This window comes from Dipodomys merriami, unplaced genomic scaffold (genome assembly GCF_024711535.1).
Source record: "Dipodomys merriami isolate MVZ:Mamm:240054 unplaced genomic scaffold, mDipMer1.0.p SCAF_185, whole genome shotgun sequence".
Classification (NCBI taxonomy): domain Eukaryota; kingdom Metazoa; phylum Chordata; class Mammalia; order Rodentia; family Heteromyidae; genus Dipodomys; species Dipodomys merriami.
Genome location: NW_027203215.1, coordinates 216,074 through 242,193, shown reverse-complemented (window position 1 = coordinate 242,193; position 26,120 = coordinate 216,074). Strand labels below are relative to the sequence as shown.

Genomic DNA, 26,120 nt, shown 5'->3' with positions numbered 1-26,120 from the left:
ATTTTTATATTAATCTTAAAACTGAACATATTCTCTAGATAGTTGTTCTGGTGATTCTGCTGACGGATGAATGTCAAGCACATCTCACTGATGTTACACTGATGCTACATTTCTAAGCTAGTATACTTCTAAAGTACCTCTTGTATCTTCACGATTTGTCTTTCATGATGATACACATTCATTTCCCCCTGTGTATATGCCAATGGAAGTAAGAAAAACCTTCCTGTAACCGTCAGTGGGTTGCTGGGAAGACAAATCCTTTTCAGTCCCACAGTAATAACTACGTTTTATGGCAGGCTTTTTGCTCAATCCTTCATTTTCTCCTCCCTTTATTACCATTTCCCCTCTTGTAGTTTTAGTCTTTGCTGCAATTCTAACAGTTGGGTGTACATGAAAATAAAGCACAAGACTGATATTATACCTAACATGGAATGTTAGCTGTATCAGAAGATCCTGAAAATGGGCTGTTCAAATAGCAGAGTTCTAAGTAGGAAAAGTTTAGGTCCAATTTCAGTGATATATGAAAATGTCTTGATACCATTTATGAAACAATAACTTTCAACTGTGATCACCTGGATTTTTGTGGGAATGCAAATGTTAATGGCAAACATACATGAGGCAAGCAGCCCCTGTGTCACATGCCTTATGAATTATTTCATTTATTTTTCCCACCAATCTTACTCTTACTGTCTCCACTATAAAGATTAGGAAACTCAGGCTGAAACACATGCAGTAACTTCCTGAGGCCCCTCAGCCAGCAAATGGCAGCATTTATCTTCAGAGTCTGAGCTCTTAATCAGTTTTCTAAGAATGGCCAGGCAATTAAAAAAAAAAACAAAAAAACAAAAAACCCCACACAACTCTTCCTGATCAAAACATTAAAATGAATGTAACATAACATGGACAAGTTGAAGTGAGATCTGACTCAGGACAAAATTTAGATGTGGAAATAATTTCCTTATCACTCCTTTCATTCATAAAAAGTAAAGAACAGCAACTCAGAAGTTACAAGAACAGGCAAGTGCTGCGTCTATTTCAATTTGGCTCTGCAGACACCTGTAATGCTTCTGGAAGATGTTACCCTTCGATTTTTGTGCTAGCTTTCTCTAGAATGGCTTGTAAGGTCTGAAGGGAAAGATCTCAATCCCACTCCAAATCATGCTCTCTGAAAAAAAAATTAAATTATCTATGGTGCTTAAGAGCTGTTCTCCTTCAAGATGATCATTCCCATTCTATTATACACTACTTTCCAAAGCCAGTTTTAGATCATTAAGGATGCCTCTGCTTTTATTTTTCCCACAGCACGCGAAAGTTCCAAAATATGCTCCACTGTTCAAGTAAAGTTTATAAATCATTATACAAAGAAAGAATGAGTCAAATTTGACTCTGGGAAGGCCACGGCTTTGTTCCTAAAGTTCATTAGCTTTAAGTCAAAGAATGTACCACTGGAATTCTCAACAGAATAGGAGCACTTCCACCGTGATTTGAGAGAACAAATGATTCCTTTGAGAACTAATTCATGTTTATAAAACGCGCACGCACGCGCACACACACACACACACACACATTCAGTAAAAGTTATCTCCCATCCATAAACCTTTCCTTTTAGTGTGTTGTTGTCTTTATAAAGAAAGCTCTTCTGAAACAGTTCAGATAAAAAAGTGATAGTTGATGAGGGGATATGGTAGGAAAATTGGAGACCATTTCCTTTCATATACTTCACAAAATTCAATTCCCACACATTTCAATAATAAGATTCCCATATGAGATACAGATGAGTTTGTAAGTACCATTCGTTGTTCAAAGTATCTTTTCTTAAACTGTTGGGTTAAGCACACATACTTAATGTTAAAATGCTCTCTCATCAGCCTCAATATACCACAGCTGAAACAATTAATAATTACTCCCCTCACAACCCTAGACTTGGTACTTAATAAAATAGGAGGACTTAAAGTTTCATCTTTATTATACAAGGAGCTCTAAAATCTGGCTGAGGAACTGTATATAAACTAGTATTAAGCCTGTAAAAGGGCTGGGCACTGGTGGCTCAAACCTGTAATCCTAGCTACTCAGGAGGCTGAGATCTGAGGATCATGGTTCAAAGCCAGCCTGGGCAGGAAAGTCTGTGAGACTCTTAGTTCCAGTAAACCACCAGAAAACTGGAAGTGGCACTGTGTCTCAAGTGGTAGCGTGTTTGCCTTGAGCTGAAGAGCTCACAGACAGCACCCAGGACCCAGAGTTCATGGCCCATGACAACAAAACAAAACAAAAAGGAGATAGCAATAGAAGGGTAACACTGTCCAAAAATAAATGTACTCTTTACCTGACTTATATAACTGCAACCCTTTGTATACCTTTACAGTAATAAAAAAAATACATTTTTAAAAAGCCCCAAAGTAGCTAAGCAACTGTAATACTAGCAACTCAGAAGGCTGAGATCTAGAGAATCACAGTTTAAAACTAGCATGGGCAAAAAAAGTCCATGAGACACTCATCTCCAAAATAAACAGCAAGAAAAATAACTAGGAATGTAGTCATGGCTCAAGTGGTAGAACACCCAACTAAGCAAGTAAGATAAAACTGAGCAAGTAAGATAAAACTGAGCAAGTAAGTTAAACACGAGGCACTGAGTTCAAACTCTGGTACCACCAAATAACAAAAACCCCAAAAGTAGGTTTATAAATTTTATAATTCCTAAATTGTGAAGCTAGTTGATAGACCAAATTTGCTTTTCAAAGAAAATAGTGAAAAACACATATGTAATTATTTCATTCTAAAAATTTTATACATCATTTATGTTCCATTCAGTAAACATTTTCAAGAGAATTTGCAATAGTATAACTTCCTGGTAGGGCTTTCCGAAGGACACAAATCTGGATTTTAATTTTATGGTCCTATACGTATTTTTGACACAACAATCAGTAAGTATACATGGGAAAAGCATTTGACAATTCCAACAAGTTCATTCCTTACCTCCTAATAAACATCACTAAAAGTCACCAGTGTATATTCCTAAAGATAAGGACTAGGTCACCCAATTATTTTTAAATGCAATAAAGTGCAAGAAAGACAAGAATTCATTAGAGGAATAAACGTGCTAAAATGGATGATGTAATCCTTAAAATAAATGACAGAAACTAAATGTTTTAAGGGATGCATTAACCAACCAACTGAAATGTGGATGGGGTCCAGGAGGCCAGAGTGGTGATGTGAGCACACTTTCATGGAAACAGATGGGGTTAGGTGAGGGAACTCCTTCTGGTCAAGAAATGACTAGGGGAAGGGAGAGAAATGAACCTTAAAAACTTGATCTTGAAAGGAATAGCTAGAAAAGCTAGCTCTAGCTGTATGGTTTCCTGGCACTCTTAATTCTTGAAGGGCTATAAACAAGAGAAGCATGCAAGCTAATGCCATCATACTATTCGGAACCAGGAATTTCTCAGGATTTAATGGGATAGTACAGCTTGCCTAAGTAATTCTTGAAAATATGAGAACCAAATCCCAAGGAGTCTTGCATGCCACATTGAAATTTATGATCAAATTAAAACTCTGAGGAACAGAAAAGATGAGTGAGTATATAACAAAGATCTCCCCCCCTCCACATTTATATATTTAGATAAATACATATACTTTTGTGAACAAATACGTAGAATACAAAAGGCTCTCATAGACCAGTCAAGTGATTTTCAAAACCAGATCTTCAAGATAAGGATGTGAAAAATGATAAAGAAAGAAAGAGAGGATTCTAGAATTGATAGCTCCTGAAACATTGAGTTAAACTAAATCAAAGCAGTTTTCCTGTTACAGGACTCCCAAGAGCTAATATGCTAATATACCCAGATTCTCTCCCAGAAAGGAATATGGTATAAAGTTTCCAAAATGATATTGACCATGGAAAATGGAAACTTCATTTCACGGAACCCCTTCGGGACTAATGTTCTCCAAGAAGTACTTTGGCAAATCATCTAGACCACGAAGCTCCATCTATTTGTTCAATATATATTCATAAACTAAAAACAGCACAGACTCTCTAGAGACTATAACTACCAGGGAACATAAACACTAAATGTTCTGTAGTACTCCCAATTGAGCATATAAAATTGGTATAAGACTGCTATCCATAAGCCTGAGCAAAAACAGGTTCAGAAATAAACTGGACCTCTCAGAGACCTGCACTCTACTACCTTCTTTGAGGTTAGGTGAGTTGAAAGGATAAAAGGACAAGAAAAGGGAAAGTTGAAGAGTAAGGGTAATGAGAGAGAGTAACATAGGGTATGAATATAGTCAAAGTACATTATAAGCATGTACAGAAGAAACACTGCAATGAAATCCCTTACTTTGTATAATATATGCTAATAAAATAATAACCCCCAAATAATCAAGCTCACAAAGCTAAAAGGCAAAAGAAATCATTGAAAGCAAACTTTGGAGATAAAACCAAGATATCAAGGTTGACAAATTTAATAGCATCATTCAAAGGCTCTGCTAGCATTAGAGCACGCGGAGACAAAGGTTTCCACTGAAGTATCAAGACAGGTGACACATTCAAATTCAAATGTGACACTAATACCCACAATCTGTGAATCAGACCTTCAAGCACATGAAGAGTATTGAAACGCTCAAGTGCAATGGAAAAAGGGCTGCCTGGTGGAGAGCTGGGCTGTCACTAGCTGTCTGGGAAAAGGGGAGGAGGGTCATTTTATGTAAGAAGACTCGAGCGAGGCTTCAGGGAGAACACTCTGACTTATTGGTGGGCCCTGGGTGAGGGAGGCTGTCAAATGTTATGAGTCTGGCTGGCCAGATCCAGATGTTCAGATGTTATTCCAAGGAGGGTTTTCTACCATGACAAAACTAGTTTTTTGCCAGGAACCGGTGGCTCATGCCTAAAATCTTAGCTCCTCAGGAGATTGAGATCTGAGGACTGCCATTTGAAGCCAGCCTGGGCAGGCACAGTCGGTGAAACTCATACCTTCCATTAGCCAACAAAAAGCCAGAAGTGGCGCTGTGACTCAAGTAGTGGAGACGTGAGTGTAAAAGATAAGGGACAACACTCAAGCCCCCAAAGTGGCGCGCACGCGCGCACACGCACACACGCACACGCACACACACACACACACACACACACACACACACACTCTCTCTCTCTCTCTCTCTCTCTCTCTCTCTCTCTCTCTCTCTAGTCATTTGTTATGGCACCAAAAAAAAAAAAAAAAAGAAGAAGAAGCTGTTCTCTGCATGTCACCAGACTTCCAGGCAGGCAGCAAGGGTATGTATAACTGCTGTTGCTCAACCAGAAAAACAATGTCTTTGTCAACAGATGTAGTTCCTAGAACCACTCCTGGGAAATCAAGTTAATTCAATGGTTTACCAGCTGCCAAATATTGCCACTTTAGATACACAGTAACTCTTATGGAAGCTGCACATGGCTGTTTACTTTCCAGTCACCCTAAAATACCAAGAGTGGGGCTCCTAGAAGGCTCCAACATGTTTTAGCAACAGTAGGTTATTGCTTGTTACCTTTGGAAACGGGGAAGAAAAAAAAAAAATTGGTTCCTAAGAGCTCTCCCTCCCAAAGGCCCTTGTGGAACTAGAGTTGGCCTGTGGTATTTATTCCAGGATTTTCATAGTAGCCACCTACAATCTACAATTACATATAATTCCATAGAACTTACTGTAACATTTCTTTCATCAATATGCATGGCGGGGGAGAGGGAGGGAAGCCCCTAAAAAGTATGTGTGGCCATATCTTAGATCTCTAGACTTGTTCAATTTCCGTTTCTGTTACTTTGATCTACCACCATCACATTGTCTATCTCTGTTCTGTTTTACTGAGGTAGGCTCTTTCTATGTAGGCTGGCCCTAAACTCCAAATCCTGGAAGATAACCTTTGCTCTTCCTCCATCTCTGCCTATTTGACTTTTGAATTTGATATGTTTTTTAAGTTTTCACATATAAATGAGATTATACAATATTTTCCCCTGTATCTGGCTGATTTAATGTAGTATAGTTTCCCCTGGGCCCACATATGTTGTGGCAAATGGTAGCTTCTCCTTTTTTAAGTCTAAGTAATATTCAATTACAGGTAGACATGCCACATTTTCTTTGCCCATTTGGTTCGCTGATGGACACTGAGGTTGTTTCCGAACCATAACTATTGTGAATAATGGTGAAATGATAACAGGTAATAAAATCATACCATATTAAGGACTTTTGCTAAATAATAGACTTGGAGTTGTTCTTGACATTTGCCAAAAAGTAACTACATGAGCCAGGTACCAGTGACTCCTACCTGTAATCCTAGCTACTCAGGAGGCTAAAATCTGAGGACTGTAGCTCAAAGCCAGCCCAGGCAGGAAAGTCTATGAGATGCGTAGCTCCAATAAACTACCAAAAAAGCCCAAAGTGGCACGATGGCTCCAGTGGTAGCGCATTAGCCTCAAGCAAGAATCAGCACAGAGACAATGCCCAGGACCTCAGCTGAAGTCCCAGGACTAGAACACACATGCAAAAAAGAAAAAGTTACTATGTGAGAATACAAATTAAATTTTGCTATCTATTGAGTCCTATAACATCATCTTAGAAATCTCAAATATATACAATATAACATTTTAAAAGTAAATAGCCTTCATCCTCTGGCTCATACAGTTTGACATTAAAACATTAACCTAATTTCAGGCATGTCATGTGGCACGTGAGAAAATTATTTGCACTGGATTTTATTCTAAGTCCATTTCAACTCCAAGTAGTTAAAATGTATTTAATAACCCCTGTTGCCAGTAGAATTAGCAATAGTTATTTTAGGTCACTTCCCCAAACTCAAATCTTTTCTCAAGAGGAAAAATGGTCAAATATCCATCTGAATGTATCACTGACTCTGTAAAGGCTTCTGAAAAGTGGAGTTTCTACGATGTCTGGGCAGCTGTACTATTGTAGAAATCTAGCTTGCACTGAAAAACATTCACATGTTCATTCCAGGTGTCTACATTGGTAGATGCACTGTTTAATTCTTTCAAGCCCATTTCTATGCCCTGAGAACACATGACAATCACTCTCTCGAGTGGACTGTGCCTTTAAATCATCAAAAACAATCAATCACAGAATATTCCACAACCTGTGTTAAGACACATACAAGCAATACTCAAAGAGTTCCTTCTCTTGGTTTTTCAAAGTATTCCAAAGCAACTTGGTTGAACTCTACAGGGGAAAAAAACTACCTAGCCACTATTAACATATTTATAAATTTACATATTTATGTATTTATTTGTTTAAGCTCTTCCCCTGAGCTACACCCCTAACCTGCCAGATTTCTTGAATGGTGCTATTTCAAACATCTCTTTAGTTCCACCTTAAGAAAAAATCACGCTTCTAGTTTTCTTCTGATCATTCTTCAGAAAGTTCTCTAGGGCACCTAATGTCCCCTTCCCAGAGCAGTCTGGCAGTCTACGTATACACTGCACTGATTATGTCTGCATGCTTTGGAGCCAGGCTGGCCAGTTTCAGGTTTTGACTGTCTCACTTATACACTGTTTATCTCTCACTGGACAAGCTATTTGACCTTTTGCCTCTGTTTACTCCTCATTACAATAGGGTTCATTGTGGGAATTTTCTCATAATGCTTCTGCAAACAATCCAAATCAGCACTTTCCCACTGTTGGTGTGTCTAAGAGCCTCTGGGCTGCTCATCCCTTCTTGAGACTTTGATGAGTCTAATGACTGCCAGGATATCCCTGCAACTCCTTGCCTTAAGTTTCTTTGGCACCGTGCTGTCCTGGTTCTCCTGCTTCAACTCCGATTTTCCCCAGGTTCTTCTTTGTTTCTCCACATCCCTGGCCTGCCATCATCATACAACCCCACCTCCAGCTTCAAGTCCACCTCTTTATTCATGATCTTCTCAAGTCTCCTTCACTCACATGACTTCACTGTGTTTAATACAAGAGCATTTTACAAGATCTTTAATGGCCTTGCATTCTGAGGTAAGATGGCAAGAGAAGGTCTGATTTCACATAGTGTTCCTAGTAACCATGGCAACGCACAACTTTGCTGGTGTTGTCATTGCAAAAACAGTCACTGACCTCATTTCACTATGCTGATAACGAGTGCTAGCATACTGTACCACTGAGCTAAGGCAATGATAAATTCTACTGCCTGCTCCAGGTCCAAAGAGAAAGAAGGCAAAGGGGAAGAGGAGACAACTAGAAAACCATCCCAATCAATTTGCAAGAAAAAAAAAAAACAACTAGTATGAAAGAAAGGTGAAGTTAAGTAAACAGAAAGCAGTATCATCTTTGCTAGAGCATACCGCTGGAGGTGTCAAACTTGAATGCCCCACAAGGCCTCACAATGCAAGCTAAATGAATTTAATTAGATGGGCATGGGACCAGAGGGAGTTGTGGGAACTATGACAAACTGGAGAATGTATCTAGTGCTATTCCTATGCACTTGAAAAAATAAAGCAAACACTGGAGGCCAAACAAGCCACAGATTTCTACTTTTCTTCTTTGGAGTGCAGAGAGACAGGAAATGACACGATATTTCATAGTCACCTACCCAATGAGTCCTACTTGCCAATATATTTGTATTTTAAATGTATTTGTTTTAGTAGCTAATAGCTGCAAATGAGATACTTGTTTCATAACCATCAATGACTGGTATGATCCATAATTCAAGCCTGGATCTCCATCACAAGTCAAAATGCTAAGTTCATGGATTATTAGGTTTCACTTATTGGCATTCAGAGATCCAAAGGTTGCCAGTATCACCCCCAAGGGAAATTTCACACTTGCATTGCATCTCTGACATCGCCACAGATGTGTGAGAGATTCATGATCTCCTGGGGACAAAGATGCTTATCCCCGAGCAGTCCTTGCCACTGAGATTCTAAATCATAGATATTACATCATGATAGGAATTTGTTTTTGTTTTTATTTCTAGTGCCACTTGGTGTTGGTGAAAATGCAGCACTATTGTATATCCTTGCCAAATAAAAACTGGCCGTGGCATGGCCCTGAGAGATCATACTTCTCCAAGATCAGGTCAAATGCACTTAGAATCCACAGTGATGAGCTCCACTTGGCATGAAACCAGTGACAATATCCTGGCTGCCCAGAAATGGGATCAGAGCAATTATTTCCAAGTGATGAGTGTCCATACCTGACAACTATATTTCCATGTTGTTGTGATGGTATGAACTTAATCTGGTATAACTTCTAAAGGTCATCTGCAGAGCATGAGACCGTAAGCTTGGTGTGGGAATTGAAATGATGATGTGACTGTACTTGCTCGTGGTCTTGCACTCTAGCAAGGGAAATGGAAACTTGTGATTTCAGTATGGCACGTGAAGTGTTGTACAAAAGGGTGCGGAAGTGTGATGGAGGATACGTGACCTCATGCATTTGTCAAAACCAATAGAACTGTGCAGTCCTGTATGTAAGACAAGATTTTTCACTAGTAATGTATCAATACTGACTCATCAAGTTCCAGCAAAAAAACAAAAAAGTGTTTCACTGAAGCAAGTTTTTAATATGAAGCTCTAGGGATAGAGAGCAAGAAGACACATGGAGAATTGTCTGCACTTGGTACTCAATTTCTTTTGTAAACCTAATACTGCTCAAAAATGAAATTTACTGAAAATAAATAGGTAGAGAGGAGATGAGAGGGAAAAGGAAGGGAAGGAGAGAAGGGTGAAGAGAAGGGGTGTAGAAAGAGCTAAGGGGGGGGCTGGGAAGTTGGCTCAGTGGTAGAGCGCTTGCCTTGCATGCCTGAGGCCCTGGGTTCGATTCCTCAGCACCACATAAGCAAAAAGAAAAAAACCTGGAAGTGGTGCTGTGACTCAAGTGGTAGAGCGCTAGCCTTGAGCTGAAGAGCTGAAGGACAGTGCCTAGGCCCAGAGTTCAAGCCCCAAGACCGGACCCCCCCCAAAAAAAGAAAGAGCTAAGGGGGGACGCAGAAGGTAAAATAGCAAAGGTTTCTGTGAAGTTCATATTTAAATGGCAAAGGCCATTTAAAGGCCACTGAGAGAGAGAGAGAGAGAGAGAGAGAGAGAGAGAGAGAGAGAGAGAGAGAGAATGATTGAAACTAGCGTTGGTAGGTATCCAGCTATACAAAACCACATCATGCAGAATACTTCCCCATGCTCCTCAGTGGATTTGTCCTGACTTGATTCCACACCCTTATCCATCACTTGTGCAATCACAAGCACACATCTGATAAGAGGATATATTGTCTCATTCTTTATAAAGGTAAAACAGATGGCTTTCATAAGAGCAAAAGTAAAAACAGTGTGGAATTCAATAACTAGAAATGCAGTTCTGAAATCGAAAGGATTCTGTGTGGTGAGAGAAAGAACATCATTTCTCTCTTCTCCCAGTGCAGGCCAGAGCTTTGCCCAGGGGTAGAACACTTGGACAAAACAAAGTGTATTTCCTGCCCTCAAACACAATTTCAAGTACCTGGAAATCTGTCTGTAAGACATTAATTTCAGTGCCCTAATCACTACTGTGAAGACCCTATGGAACAGCATACATTTATATCGTGGCGAAGATTTTAGGATAGTCTTTCTCCATGAGGAGCAGTTAACTTCCCTAGCAGTAATACAGTTTTTATAAGAACTTTAAAAAGCCCTAACCCATGTACCTCAGTTTTAAGCTTGGGTGAAATAATAACTCTCAACTGATTGAAAATCAGGTCCTCTTTATTTTACTAGGCTGCATCATCAATACCTGAACTACAGGTATCAACATTCTTCACAGTATTCACAACTCCATTATGAGTAAAATGCCCCATCATTTAATGTTATTAATGGTTTTTCAAAGACGAATTGAAGTCAGCATTACATTTGAGAAATTATTTTCACATAACCACTCTTAAGAGATATATGTGCACCATTTTAATCTCCTAACATATCTTCCCTGAGCCAACAAGAAAGCCATAGTCTGATACTACCTTATTAGAAACAGTTTATTTTATTACTCTGGATGTATATTAGCTCCAAGTTAATAAAAAAAATATATGTGCACAAACTGCAAAGAGAAACAGTTTAAGGAGGGACTCCAGAAGATGCCAACATGTAATTCAATCACCAAGACCATTATGCTTCATCACACAGAAATACCCTGGAGCGGTTTTATCAACAGAAACACAATATAATTCAATATACTACAGTATAAATCCAGTAATAATTATAGTTGACCTAGACTTGCTTGCCAAGTACTTGCTTGTTTGTACTGGTGCTTCAATAGAAAATAACAGAATCTGGGTGAACTTGAGGAAATAAAGAGAAAATATACAATTTCCACCTCCCTTACAAACCACTCTGCTCTTTGTTTTTCTCAGCTGTATGTTTAAAATGACATATATTGAGAACATCTGCTACTTAATCTTTATCCTCCATCTCAAAATAAGAAAATCCTTCTTTATACAACTTTGTATAACCATAGTAATTGCCGTTTTAAATGTTCCTGAGTATTTTTCAATTTCAGTGAACCTTCTAAAACTTCACTGTAAAACCAGGAATGATGAGAAAATGACCATGAGCATACAGATGAGATGATTAATAAATTGAAAGTTCAAGACTGGCGCCAATGACTCACATCTATAATCCCCAATACTCAGGAGATCCAGAGGATCATAGTTCAAAGCTAGCCTCCTCAGACAAGTCCCTAAGACTCCATCTCCAATGAACCAGCAAAAAATGCCAGACTGAAAGGATGGGTCAAACGGTAGAACACCAGCCAAGAGTAAGCAAGATGAGCAAGAGCGTCCTGAGTTCAAGCCATGGTACTTGCACTGAATAAACACACAAATCCAAAGTTAGTAGGGATAAAAAGGTTGAAGATTACTGCACATCATGTTTATTTCAATGATCACATTTGCTCTTTTGGTAGGCAGATCATGTAAACTGTTTCTTTTAGTTCGGAGCAGCAGTGGGTACTAGATTTGCCAATAGAAATCTCCCATTCAAATTAAAGCCTTTTATTATTTGTGTGGCTTTTGGGACGTTCGTGAATATTAGTCTCTTCATATAGCTAAGTACAGATGCTTGTATATCTTTCCCTTAAAAGCCACTACTGAGTAGATACTCACTAACTCTAGGATGAACTGTGAATGCTAGAGCTTGTATATCATATCAGCTCCCAAAAGATCCCAGAGCTCTTTAGGTGTAGTTTTCATGCTCAACTTTTCCCTTTCCATACCTGAGTTTTGTTGGGAACCATTTGTCTAACTTATTTGAATAATGAAAAGCTCACTCTTCACCCTTAGGGGAAATTCTCCTCTTTTTAGGTTGATGCCAACAGATAATTACATCTAAGTTCTTTATAGAGTACTGCATTCAACTGGCAAGGATTCCGGGATTAACGGGCACAGACTCATGGACACTCTTGGCATCCTGGACACCTTCCCCGGGGCAATTCAAAGCCCTTAAAACTCAGCAGAATTCATGAAGCAGTGTGCAGACCCAATACCTGTAGAAGTCAGAGAGGAATGCAGCATCAGAATGACTTCATACCAGTGAGTTCAAAACCCTTACCTCTTTCGCACTGGGGTCCAGTAAAGCCGTACGTGCACGCGCACCGATTTGGAGCCACACATCTCCCTCCGTTGAGACAGCCACTTTCACAGACAGCTATAAGGCAGAGAATAATCTAATGAGGTAACACTCAGGCCTGCACACAGGAGGACAGTAAAAATCTGAGTCATCACCCAGTACTTGCTTTGAACAATAATTGTACAGTTAGTTATTAATCTGGGTACAACTCTCAGTCAGGTAAAGCTGCCTGAACAGGTGAGTTTGCATTTTTATGTGTTAAACCTGAAGGACTCATCACATACAGCACCTGAACAAAGCCTGTGGTTCTGTATCTAATGTGGTGTTTGCTAAGAGGCATCAGTGGGAGGGGAGTACAGTCCAACTGTTGGCCATCATTTCTGTTCAATTTCTTGAGGGCTCCCCTTATAAGGGATACACTGTTTCTACTGATGTTACCGTTTTAGAAATCATGCCATTAACTGCAAAGCACAAAACCTTAAGGCTTCCATTCTGTCATTCAAGCGCTGTGACAAAGAGCTAATGGAGTGTGTTTAACAGGCTCCATAAGACCACTGGTAAGGTAAACACTGAAAAATTAAAAGAAGGATAGCACCTGTAGGAAAAAGTGATTAATGTAAAAAATGAAAAGGCGTCACTCTGAACACCTTCTCCCCATATAATTTCTATAATGGAATCTAGTTTGGGAGACCAGAGAGATGCAGACACCATTCATCCGTCAAGAGGAAAGACATGTTTACAGAGGAAGGTGAGGTCAAGTTTTGCACATCCAGGTGGAGCAGGCCAGCAAATGAATGGAACAGGAATTCTTTACTTTGGGTGGTGACTACAAACCAAAGGCATGAAGCAAGCCGATGGTGAGGGACGATGAAAGGCAAATGCATCCAATGACTTAGGATCAACATTGCCGGTGAAAAGTGGCTGCTTAATGTGTGGGAGAAGTGATCTGTTCATCTCAGGTCAAAACGCTGGGTCCCAGGTGATTAAGGAAAAATCAGCCCTCATCTCCTTCTATGTGTCCATGTTTTATGTAGGTTAACATCCCCCATGCTTACAACCATGGCCTACTTACGTTGTCCACAGTGAGTTCCAATGTATCCCTTCTGGCATAGACAGTGATCGTCACTGCAGCTGCCGCCATTCATACAGCGAATATTACAGTGTTGTACTTAGGGAAGGGAAAAGAAGAAAGAGAAAGGAGGATTTATTTTTGCAACTTCAATGCATAGCTTGTAACAGTTCACGGGAGCTGAGTTTTAGTTATTTGAAGAGAAGATAAAATGATTTACCAGGATTCATACACTTATGCAGAAATGTCCTAATTAACCATGCTAACTATGTCTAATGTATGTATCAAGCCATTTACAGTGCAATATCGTTTTTTCTTGGCATTTAACAGTGTTAGGCAACTAATTTAGCAGAACTTAACAGCTCAATGTCATTCCTGTAATTTAACCTGATGAGAAAGTGGTGTCAAGAGCAATCATATGAGACAAGATTACGAGGGTAATAATTTTCCTAGGAAAAGATTTAGAGTCCAAACTAGGTGGCCAGGAGAAAATAGAGTCATAAGTTCCATGGAAGTTTGTTAAAAGAAATTTTCAGGGGCAGAAAAAAAAAAAAGAAAATACCTAGGAAGGCATGTAATAACAAGACTGGATAGGCTCTAGCTTAAATTGTAACTTTAAACTCATGGAGACCCTCAGTGTTTGAAACATTATGTCCCAAGACTCAGTCCCATGATCCACCTAGCATTCCTTCCCTCATTCCCTCCACAAGTATTTCTGAATATCTATTCTGTATCGTGCAAAATGTCAGGCACTCTATGCTCATCTCTTCATGGAATCCTCTTGCTAAGTCCTGTCTGCCTCTTTGCTCTAAGTCTTTATTCCCCAACACAGTTCTCACCAAGTACTAAAATCCATTCCCCCCTCCCTTGCCTCTTTTATTCTTTGCTGACTGCTCTTCTCTCTTCCCTCCCCAAGCCCCACCAGAGCCCTCTTTCCTGGAAGAGTCATTTACATTTCTCTTGAACTCTCTACAAACGGTCATCACTTCTTCTATCCCAGAAATATCTTCCTGAAAACTATTTGGGAGTAGGGAGATTCATGATTATTACTTACATCCCCTAAACTTTAAGATACCTTGCATGTATGAAGGTGCTCAACACACAAAACCGGATAATAACATCAAAGGCTAGCCTCCACAAGTTGTTCACTGTATTCTAAACCCATAGACACTGTATGGTAGATCACTATTTAAAAAATATTTTATCTTTTTCTCCATGTCTGAAAACAGAAATAAGGCTTTTGTTCCAAAAATTGAGCAACTCAGGAAATCCATTCAAACAGTTATTTTAGGCTCCTACAATTCCATTAACATATCTCGGCCAAAATGCTTTAACTAAAAGATTATCTACAAGTCTACAATGAAAACAAAATGATTTGGCGAAAACTTGGAATAATATTCTAAGTAGGTCAGGAAAAGGTGTATAGTTGCTTTAAAACTGGAAATTATACTTAGCCTCATACTATCTTAGAAAAATAGTGCACATTGGGAAAGTACAGGAAATGATGTCATCTGTCAGGCAGCATAGGAACTCAGCCCACAAACTGATTTCAATTAAAGTGGTCCATGCCAAGAGCTAATTTCCATTCCCACATGAGCAACAAAGCCATTTAGCTCCTTTGAGATAAAATTTTCAAAAAGCAAACAGTAGTTTAAATAGTGACTTTACATTATTTATTCAAGTTTGAAAATCTGGAGGAATTCTTTCCAGGAAGAATGATTACATTTACATTGAAAAGTAATATAACTAAAAACCTCCCTTGATATGCCTTTATAATTGTTCTTTTAAAAAAAAAAAACCATCTTTCAGGTAAGTCTTTTCCAGCATATTTTTTCCCTGAAAAACAAGAATATTCTGTCTGATTTCTTTCTTTCTCCTCTCTTCCTTTCCTTCTTCCCACTCTCCTTCCCTCCCTCCCAGAGAGAGAGAGAGAAAGAGAGAGAGTATACACTGGAGCTTAAACTCAAGGCCTGGTAGCTGTTCCTTGAGTCTGGCACTCAATCTCTTGAGCCATAGTTCGACTTCTGGCTTCTTGCTAGGTAACTGGAGATAAGAGTTTCTCAGCTTCATCTGTCAGGCTGGCTTTGAAATTGATCAGATCTCAGCCTCTCCAGCAGCTGGGATGATGGGTATGAGCCACCAGGGCCTTGCTCTCACTGACTTCTAAAGCGGTAAGTCATTGCTTAGTCCAGTGACTACATCAAGAATCCCTGGGAGAAAGGCGAGCAAGTAAATTTCCCAACAGATGAAAGGCTCTCCATCCCCTGCTAAGCCACAAGTATGTTTACTAGGAACAACTTCACAAGTTTTGAGAGTCTGAGGGCCTTATGGGGAGCATTTCTTCAAAGGTAGGCTAGCCATCTTTCAGGATTTCAGAACTAGATACTAGATATGCGACTTTACTACCCAATGAGGAAACAGTTTAGAGAGAGACATACATGATTGGTTTTAATTTGGATTGAATCCTGCCACTGATGCATATTCTAAATTTACCCTGATGTGAACAAGAATTCCAGATGTCTCATAATTAGCAGACCAGGTTCTATGTCTCTAGAAAAAGCCAACAAAGAAAAAAAAGGAAGCTCCACTTACAACCCATAAGAATGTCCTGCCCTTTAAGGGATGCACTGAATATTCCAGGTTAGAATATAGTCCTAAAATAAATCTGCTTTAAAATGTTACCAGAAGCTGGGAAGGTCAGGGCAGTCAAAGTGTTAATTGTGCAGATTTTCACTGGCACACACAGTTAACCCTGAAAGACCTCACATCCTAATGACAATATCCCTCTGAAAGTGGCTTTAACGAATTTTATGTTCGCTGGGCTCCAATAGCTTACATCTATAATGTGCTACTCAGGAGGCTGAGATCTGAGGATCAATGTTTGAAGCCAGCCCATGCAGAAAAGGCTATGAGGCTCTTTAACAAACCACCAGAAAGCTAGACTGTGAAGCTGTGGCTCAACAGGTAGAGAGCCAGGTTGAGTTAAAAAAAAAAAAAAAACATAAAACAAACAAAAAAAAAAAACACTAAGCAAAGAGCAAGAGGCCCTGAGGTCAAGCTCCAGTGCAAGGAAAAATAATCATAATTTCATGAAAGACTCAATATTCTAGAACTAGCAGAAAATGCTGCTATTTCTCTACATCTGCAAAAGATTACAAATTAATTTTAGGTTCATTTCAGATATCAGTCAGTTGTTTTGGTAATTCAACAAGTTATACTGACTGAACAGCTTCCACCGGCCAGGCAGAAGAGAGTAGAATTAAAACTTCCTTTAGTTTAGTTTCTTAAAATCACTAACCAGAGGAAATGACACAAGCCTACCATAGGGAAGCAGAGAAGCAGGACTGGCACTTGGGTCTTAATACCTCAGGCAATGGATCTCTGGGAAGCTCTAGGTCTGCAAGGATTCTAAGGACCAGCCATCCTCCCGCCAGGTACAGCTGGCAGAAGAGAGTACTGGCAGCACTTTTGAATAAGCATCTGTTTGGTGAGTGCATGTTTTGGTTTCAGCACTAGGAAAAGCACAGACAGATAAATTAAACAGCCAGACCAACTCCTGGTCTCCCCACCTGAGACAACAATCCGCAGGGAGCAGCCAGAGTCACTGTAGGACAAAAACAATTCTCATTTAGAGAGATAATAGCCATGGATTTCCCTGAGGGGCATAAAATGTCCTGTGGTGCCTACAGATACTCAGCTTAGAAGAATAATATCACTAATGCATCTCAAAAAAATAAAAATAAAAAGCTAGCTGAGCTGGGAAAAGTCCAGAAAACATTCAATGATATCAGGGATAGAAATGCTTCCTCAGCTCTCCTTAATTTTTTAAAATTCCACTATTTTTAATTCTGCAAAACGTTTTCAATAATATTAGTTCAAGGGACGTCTGAGTTAGCAATTTTAATATTCCAAATACCTCAAAGATCTTGGTGAAACCACATCCTCTTTATACCATTTCTCTCTCTCTCTCTCTCTCTCTCTCTCTCTCTCTCTCTCTCTCTCTCTGTCCCTCTCCCTCTCCCTCTCTCCTTCTACCCCTTTCCCTCCCACTCCTTCTCCCCCACCTCTCCCCCCTCTCTCATCCCGGGGCTTGAACCCAGGGCCTGGGCACTGTCCCTGAATTTCTTTTGCTCAAGGCTAGCACTCTACCACTTGAGCCACAGCTACACTTTCGGCTTTTTCTGAGTAGCTTACTGGAGATAAGAGTCTCACAGACTTTCCTGCTCCGGCTAACTTCAAACTGGGATCTTCAGATCTTGGCCTCCTGAGTTGGCCCCCAGCTACACCATTCTTATCTACAAGCTGTTTGGGGGTTTTGTTCACTGTCCAGGTATAAAGAGAAGAATCAGTCTTTTTCAGAGCACACTACCCACAAGTCTTGGACTTCAGTCTCTAGCCTAAATCTGGCCTTAAGACCTAACTACTATACTCCTCCCATTCTGTGACTAGCTTGATGTACCATGTAGCAAGATTTCAGCTTTCCTCTTGAGATTTAACATCCTGCCATGTGTCATGATTTTTTTATAGGAGTAGTTCATGCTATCACTCCAGGCTATATACCCAAGTTTGCTCTACTATCTTCCCCTAAAGGTTTAGTTGGTTTAAGGACCAATTGAAGTATGGGCTCTATTACCAACTTGATTCTATATTTATTTCCCACCCCTGAGACTGTTGCCCCCTAGTGGTAATCTGGAGTTTTCCTAATAGATAGAGATGCTAGTACATTCCTGGAAGTGGTGCCAGGTGACTTCTCTGACTCTTTCTATTTGTCTGTGCTCAGTGGAACGAATCTGCTGTCACATAGAGGCCACATATTTAGACCAAGTTGAATATGTAACATTCAGTTGAAAGAGCTGGAATAGAATATCCCACGGGGCTATCCTAATCTACAACTGACTATTGGGCATAAAAAGCAGATTCTGAAACAAAATTTTAGCAGATATCATCTGCTTTGGAAGTAACTTGAGGTGGTAGATGTTTGCAAAATGAGACAGGGTCAAGAAAGAAGCAAAACACTCAACCTACTATTATGGTGGGCAAGAAGGGCTCAATGGGGAATCCTGGGAAACAGAATTCTCAGTTACCCAAACTGAGAGGCAAGGCATATGGAATGTGTCCAACAACGCTCTATCGTTGGTTAAAAATGGCTTCTTTCTAGGTCCACTCGCCCCTTCAGTACTTCCTACCTACCTTCTACCTAAGACACAGCACAATCTCTGGCCACAGAAATCTGACTAAGGTCTCAGGCAGCAAGACTTGTAAACGTCAAGGAAAATGAGTGGACACACAAAAGGTCTTCCATGCAGGACAACCTGCTCTTGCCTGTCAAGTGACTTTGAGAGTCACAATGATAACACTCTCCATAAGCAATGCACCTTGACACCCATAAATCTCTACTTGCAATAGACACAAGAAAATATAACCTTTTTTCTTAAAATGTTGTATAAAAAATAGTATTTTAAGGGGGGAGGGTATATTTTCTCACCAGAACTTAGAAATGAAACAGAAAACTATATTCTTTTTAGCCTTTGTAATAGTTGAGATGTTGAAGGCTGTTTATACCAACATGAACTTCAACTTTTTACACAGATAACAATTCACTTCAATAGCCCTCACATTTCCCTAATTCACTGTGGTGGACAACACATATAAAGAAGACAGAGAGAGATAAGACAGAGATGAAAGAGGAGAGAGAGGGAAGAGAGAAGGGGAGAGAAATAAGAAAGGGGAGAGAGGGGAGGAGAGACAGAGGGGAGAAAGAAGAGCGAGAGGAGAGAGGAGAAAGAGACAGAAGGGAAAGAGACAGAGGGGAGAGATACAGAGGGGGAAGAGAGAAGAGGGGAGAGGGAGGGAAGAGAGAATGGAAAGAAGAAAGAGAGGGGAGAGGAGAGAGAGAGAGGAGGGGGAGAGAAAAAGAAGGGGGAAGAGTGAGAGAATGAATCCAAAAATCTATAAAGCAGAGGCCCTTTAGAATGAACTGTGGATATGCATCTAGCATTGTAAAATAAACACAATCTATGTGCTTTATGATAAGGCCCCCGAACTTCCAAAATGACTTCTTCCACTTTCTTCTTGGAAATGCGAACGTTTTGAGACAAATCAGATGTTCATCAGCTTCATAGGTCAGTACCACAAAGCAGAAACACCTGCTCTTCTTGAGCCAAAAAATGTTCATTACCCAATCATTTTGTGGGGCACCTTTTAAGGTGTTTACAGTGGTGATACAGAGGTGAAAAAGGCAATGCCAACATAGAAGGCCATAATCTTTATGTGGTTCCTAGTAACTATTTTCCAGTGAAAAGTGAAGAAGGAAAATGGGAAGCTAGATTCAAGAAAGAGTTTCCAAGTATTTTGGGCAGAGCGGAGAAGGCAGATGGTCTGGAGGGGAGGAGGGGGGAAATGTACTGCAGGCAAAGAGAAAAGCCAAAAAGCAAATTTAGGAGAAAATAGGGCATAACCACATAAAATAATATTATATATAATGACATGTTACACTCACTGGATCGGGAGCCACAGGAAGGAGATATCTGACCAGATGGGCAAGTGCACATATTCGGCCTGGAACAGAATCCATCCCCACAGGAATGCCGGCAAATGGCTGTGGATAAATGCACACAGATTCAGCTGGCGGTCAGCTCTCAGGATCCAGCCCTCCAAGGAGGGGACACCTGGCCTCTCGGGCCTCTCATTGACCTGGTCATCATGACTTATTCAATCTCAGGTGTATTCATTCACAAAGCAAGTCTGCTGGACAACACAAGCTTTGACTCTAAGTGCAGTAACTCTCTGATGCATACCTATCAGGAGTCCTCAGTATCTCTCTGCTTATTCATAGCATTCCATTTAGCAAAATCCCAAGACAAGGAAGAAAGGAAAACAACACAAATTAAAATCTTGCCTCTAAACATCCTTACATCCTTACAAAGAACTGTTTTTCTATCCGTTTCATTATTTGAGGATGAAAAAAAAAAAGCAGGCAGCAATGTTCTTTATTGGACATGTTCTGAATTATATTGACAGCATGAGGGAAGAATCTAAAATCCAGTGACCTGGGTAGCAATTTTACAGTCAGGAAGCCATTCACCTGTTAGAGAGAGATGAACTTTCATACCACCCAGAGCCTATGGCCGTATATGTGTCAGATGCTTCAGTGATGGCCTAATGGGAGTAAATTGAATAACAATTCACTCATCAACACTGGATCAATCCTTTCTATGTTGTTGGCGTTTTCATTTCCTCAAACTCTTGCCGAGTATATTAGAGACAGTCATAGTGCAAAAAGCTAAAATACCACACTGAATAAAATGGGCATTAGAACATTAAAAGAGCTTAGGACAGAGATGGGAAACTATTACTCAAGAAGCTGTCAAAGACTCCTATAAACATTTATTTTAGTGCTTGAAAATAACATTTCTCGGAGAATTCTACAGGACCCAGGGGAAGAGTTCCATTGTCGAAATCATCTACAAAATGCTAAATACCATCGTTGGTTTAGTTTTGGTCGTAAAATAAACTCATTCCTATCCCCTTTGTCTAAAGCTTTTTGGCTCTCGACACCCAATTTCAATGATTTGGGGAGGCCTGTGGACTGCTGTGGCCGACAAAGTTAAAAATTATAATAAGGAATTCAGCAACGATACCCTTTTTCTCAAGATCCCTTCCCAGTGACCACCATATGTTAATCAGCAGATTAACATATACAAATATCATACTATGTGGATTACAGTATCCACTGTGGTTCTATTTTTCAGTATCTCAGGAATAGTCTAAAGGAAGTCACTCAATCAATCTATGACAGTGCTTTCATGAAGTTCAATGTTCCCAAAGTGAGTTCGGGAAAATCTTAAGAGCTGGAAGGTTCAACTATATAAGACTACTGGTATATAGTTACAAAGGATCAAATTCTAAGGGTCATCATGCCAGCAACACAAACATGCAGAATGAAAGGTGATCTATTTACTTACGGACAATGCACTGATTTCCACCAGGTAAGGTTTTCCATCCAGGACAACAGTAAGCATTATAACGTGATCCACAGACATTGGGTCTGAAATAAAATATACAGAATTCCATTTTGTCTTAAAATTTTTTTTCAAAAAAATCCTAAGTTTCAAAGCAAACGAACCTTGGAAAACAATGAAAAGTAAAATCAGGGAATCCAATGTTAACTTAGCGGTTTTCAACATTGTAACCTATTGATATACCAATGGAGATAGGCCCTCAGAGCATATTTTAAAAACCAAAAAACCAAAGTCACAAACACTTAAGATACAGATGGAAAATTTTCATGAAGCCATGTTGTCTAATTTTAATGATGAATTGTCTACTGGTCTAGTTTAAAAAGTCAGAGTTAAATCCATTACATGTAATGTTACAAGTACCTACTCTAAAATTGGGTATACTTTTTCTTATGGCTCAGCTCACCTCTAAAATGTTACCATATTCTTCTTTTCACCCAAATTATAGAATTGCAAACTCTAATACAGGTTAAGAGAAATAAAGGCCAAAGACACTTAAATATCTCTTTAGCAAGTTTGGGAACACCACAGACACAAGCATTTAGGAGCAAATTAAGCCAATGGCACTGAGTTTCTTGTTTCTGAATAATTTATCGCCATGTATCTTGGAGCAAAGCCTCCACTGAGAATCCAGATGACCCACATTCAGCATCTTCAGGGAGCAAATGGATAAAGATCTAGCTGCTCTTGCCCTGGAACGTTAAGACCAGATGGAATGAAGGCAGAGACCCATAAGAAACTATTCAGTCCTTTCCTGAGCCTATGTGTGGATGCTAGTTGGAGTTTAGGGACTGGGAAGGAAGGTCAAATGTTTTCCAATCAATGTCACAAACCACAGCTATTCCAAGGATTCCTAGTATGAACACCAGCGCAAGTCTTAAACATGGCTAAAATGCATGTCTCAGTTGGGATGCGCCCACACACACCTACACATCCTCAGTCTACATGCATACCCAAGCAAACAGCACGAGGCCCGCCTGCAAGCCCTTTCAGACTCTCAGTCTCGGGCAGGAGTGGGAAGCAAGTGAAGTCTTTGTATAGTCCCAGAGATTTTAGGGATGTTCTACAGTGTGCAATCTGCGCTTCAGACTTAACTGAGGCTGAAGTGAGGAGCAGAACTAGGGAGAAAGATGGATGGGCCAGGAAAAGGATTCTCACTCTGTACCCTGTCTTTCAGTACTTTTCCCAGGTCAGAGGGAAAAGTATAGGCCCCTCTATCACCTGATTCATTCTCTGTGCACCCTGGCATAATATTTACCTTGCCTATATCATAATATGTGTATATATGCATGTATATATGATAAAATACTGGGCACAAGACAATGGAAGTGCAATGTGGCATTATTACCATGACAAAAATCATCTGGGGCTGGGAATGCAGCCCAGTGGTAAAATGCTTGCCTAGAATTCCTAAGGCCCTGGGTTCAACACCCCCTAGCACAAAAAGTAAACAAAATCATCTTCTGACCTACATTCTAACTCATTTTCTGACTCAGCTTAAGTAACCAGAAAGGTTAAAGACTTTATTAAGAATTCTGGCTCTCAAAACTTGTCCCTCCTGTAACAAATGTCTCAAATTTCAAATATCTAGAACTTCCTTTTCAGAAAGGGAAGAAAGAGGAGAAAACAGAGGAGAGGGTTGGGGGTGGGAGTGAGTGGGACAGATACTAGAACCTTCTAAACTTTGCAAATGTTCTCTCAAGTTAAAGTGACAGTGCAAGCCAAAGTCAACTATTCTCCACCAACAGCCATTACAACAGTTCCACTGGAGGTAGTCCAACCCCAAAGAAAATTCTGGAATCACTTCACAGCACCCTTGAGCCTTCACAGGGTGCGCTGTGGTTGGAGCAATGATGGTTTTCAAATGAAAATCGGGACATATTGTCTGACAAAAATGAATGTATTTGTGGAGTAGCAACACATATAACAGTGATAAAGTTAACCAAAAAAAAAGGGTCCAGAATCAGTCATTTCAGTTCTCCAAAGCCACAGACTTGAAAGATTTTTCCAAGGAATTTGAAAAATCACAGTACTATGAACATTATTTATTGTTTTGCAATGTTCAGTATCAATCTGCAGCCAAAACCTGGAGGAGATTACAATTTGCCATGGCTACAAAATAAAACGTCAATGTTCTAAACCTTCACAGTGTGAAATTAAATGGTATGGATGATAGGAATTCAGAAACCAAGTCAGGAAGAAAGACACAGAAGGCAATAAAGAAGCTGATTTACAAACTGGAAGGTTAAGTATAACACATACTATTTTAAAATAACCATCAAACAGGCCAGGTGCTGTGGCTCACATCTGTAATCCCAGCTATTTGGGAGGTGGAGATTTAGAGGGTCACAGTTCAAGGCCAATATAGGCAAAAAAAGTTATGGAGACTGCATCTCAACAAATAAGCCAGGTGTGGTGGCATGCATGCCCCTGTCATCCCAGATACATGGGAGACACAGGTAGGGAAAACAAAAATGGAAGACCCTATCTGAAAAATAGCTAATACAAAAAGGGCTTGGGCAGGGCTCAATCAGTAAAGCATCTGTCTAGCAATCATAAGGCTCTGGATTCAAATCCCAAAATTTTGCCAAAATAAGTTAATTAATTTAATTAAAATAACCAACAAATAAAAGCCATACTACAAATATTTTTTGATCAAGGAAAGAGCTGGGCTCTGGTGGCTCACACCTGTAACCCTAGCTCCTCAGGAGGCTGAGATCTAAAGATTGAGGTTGAAAGTTAGCCCAAGAAGGAAAGTCCTTGAGACTCTTACCTCAAAAAACAAAACAAAACAAAAACCTAAAAACCCAGATTTCAAGCCTCAGGACTGGAGAAGGAAGGAAGGAAGGAAGGAAGGAAGGAAGGAGGGAAGGAAGGAAGGAAGGAAGGAAGGAAGGAAGGAAGGAAGGAAGGAAGGAAAGAAGGAAGGAAAGAAAGAAAGAAAGAAAGAAAGAAAGAAAGAAAGAAAGAAAAAGAAAGAAAGAAAGAGAGAGAGAAAGAAAGAGAGAAAGAAGAGAGAAAGAGAGAAAGAAGAGAGAAAGAGAGAAAGAGAAAGAAAGAAAGAAGGGAAGAAAGGAAGGAAGAAGGAAAGAAAGAAAGGAAGGAAGGAAGGAGAAAGAAGGAAGAAGGAAAGAAGGAAGAAGGAAAAGGAAGAAGAGGAGGAGGAGGAGGAGGAAAAGAAGGAGGAGGAGGAGGAAGAGAAGGAAGAAGGGAGCAAAGGAATAAATATTAAATATCTTTTGGGGGCTAAGTCCTCTCCTGTTATATCAAGGAAGCTCTGGGTATTGTTTAAACCCAGAAGTACAAGCAGAGTTGATGGAGAAATTAAAAAATTGAAAACAGAAATGGTTAAAATTGAGGGTTAGGATCTGGAGATGCAAGGGACAATACTTTTTTCTGGAGGGGAGGGGGGGAGATGTTTGTTCATTTGCCGGTCCTGAGGCTTAAACTCAGGGCCTGAGCACTGTCACTGAGCTTCTGTGGCTCAAGGCTAGCACTCTACCACTTGAGCCACAGTGCCATTTCTGGCTTTTTCTGTGTCTGTGGTACTGAGGAATTGAACCCAGGGCTTCATGCATGCTAGGCAAGCACTCTACCACTGAGCCACATTCCCAGCCCAATACTTCTGTCATTGAATATCATCTGCGACAGTTCAGTTCAAGCATCATCTTTTATCTTAACCAACATTATAATTTTTTAATGATGATACTAGAACTTGAAATCAGGGCCTGGCCTTTAGCTTTTTTACTCAGGACTAGAGCTCTATCACTTGAACCAGTTCCATTTCTAGCTTTTTGCTGGCTAACTGGAGACAAGAGTCTCATCGACTTTTCTGCCTGGGCTGGCTTTAAACCTTGATTCTCACATCTCTGACTGCTGAGTAAGCTAGGATTATAGGTGTGAGCCACCAACACCCATTAAACCCCATCACTTTTAAAGTTCAAATGTCTTTTATCTTTTAATCAAGATGCTTGTTGTTTCATTAGAACAAAAGGGGCTGCTTCATTCGTCCCCAGACCCTTTCATTAGCTCTGCATCTTTTCATTTTCATCTTAAAATGCTACGTAAAATTTGGGGTTGTTTATTTTGTTTTCATGCTCTGCTTTTTTGCTTTACAACCTTATCCTTCCTAAGGAGTGACATACTATTTAACTTCTGCTGTTCCCGCCCACACCACAACAAGGCAGTGATTATTTCCCTTTCCTTGGCCATTTGTTGTTGGACAGCATTAAGTACTCTTGTGTGGTATGGCTCAACAGAGAGCATTAGAAAGATGTTAAGATTTCTCTCCTAATGATTCAGGTCCTGAGAAGTGCAAACTCACAGAAACTCATTCAAACAAGCTGGGTGGCATTTGTCTGACTTATACTCAGATTAAAACAGCACTATTTCTAGAAATAAGCAATTGCCTTATTTAAGTTGGAAAGCGGGAAGACATGTAAAATCTAGAGGAGATAGGGTGGGTTATTTCCATGATAAAAGATTTTAT

The 26,120-nt window shown here is 39.9% G+C and overlaps 1 protein-coding gene across 2 annotated transcripts in view; it reads right to left on the bottom strand.

Moving 5' to 3' along the window:
- Window positions 1-26,120, bottom strand: part of Fbn1 (fibrillin 1) — a 203,474-nt gene that overhangs the window by 151,383 nt on the left and 25,971 nt on the right. For both annotated transcript variants that reach the window (XM_070026602.1, XM_070026603.1), the window contains 4 exons: window positions 21,578-21,660; window positions 20,113-20,211; window positions 13,617-13,712; window positions 12,527-12,622 (listed from right to left, as the gene is read on the bottom strand). In XM_070026602.1, the coding sequence (XP_069882703.1) occupies window positions 12,527-12,622; window positions 13,617-13,712; window positions 20,113-20,211; window positions 21,578-21,660 (374 nt within the window). The remainder of the gene's footprint in view (window positions 1-12,526; window positions 12,623-13,616; window positions 13,713-20,112; window positions 20,212-21,577; window positions 21,661-26,120) is intronic.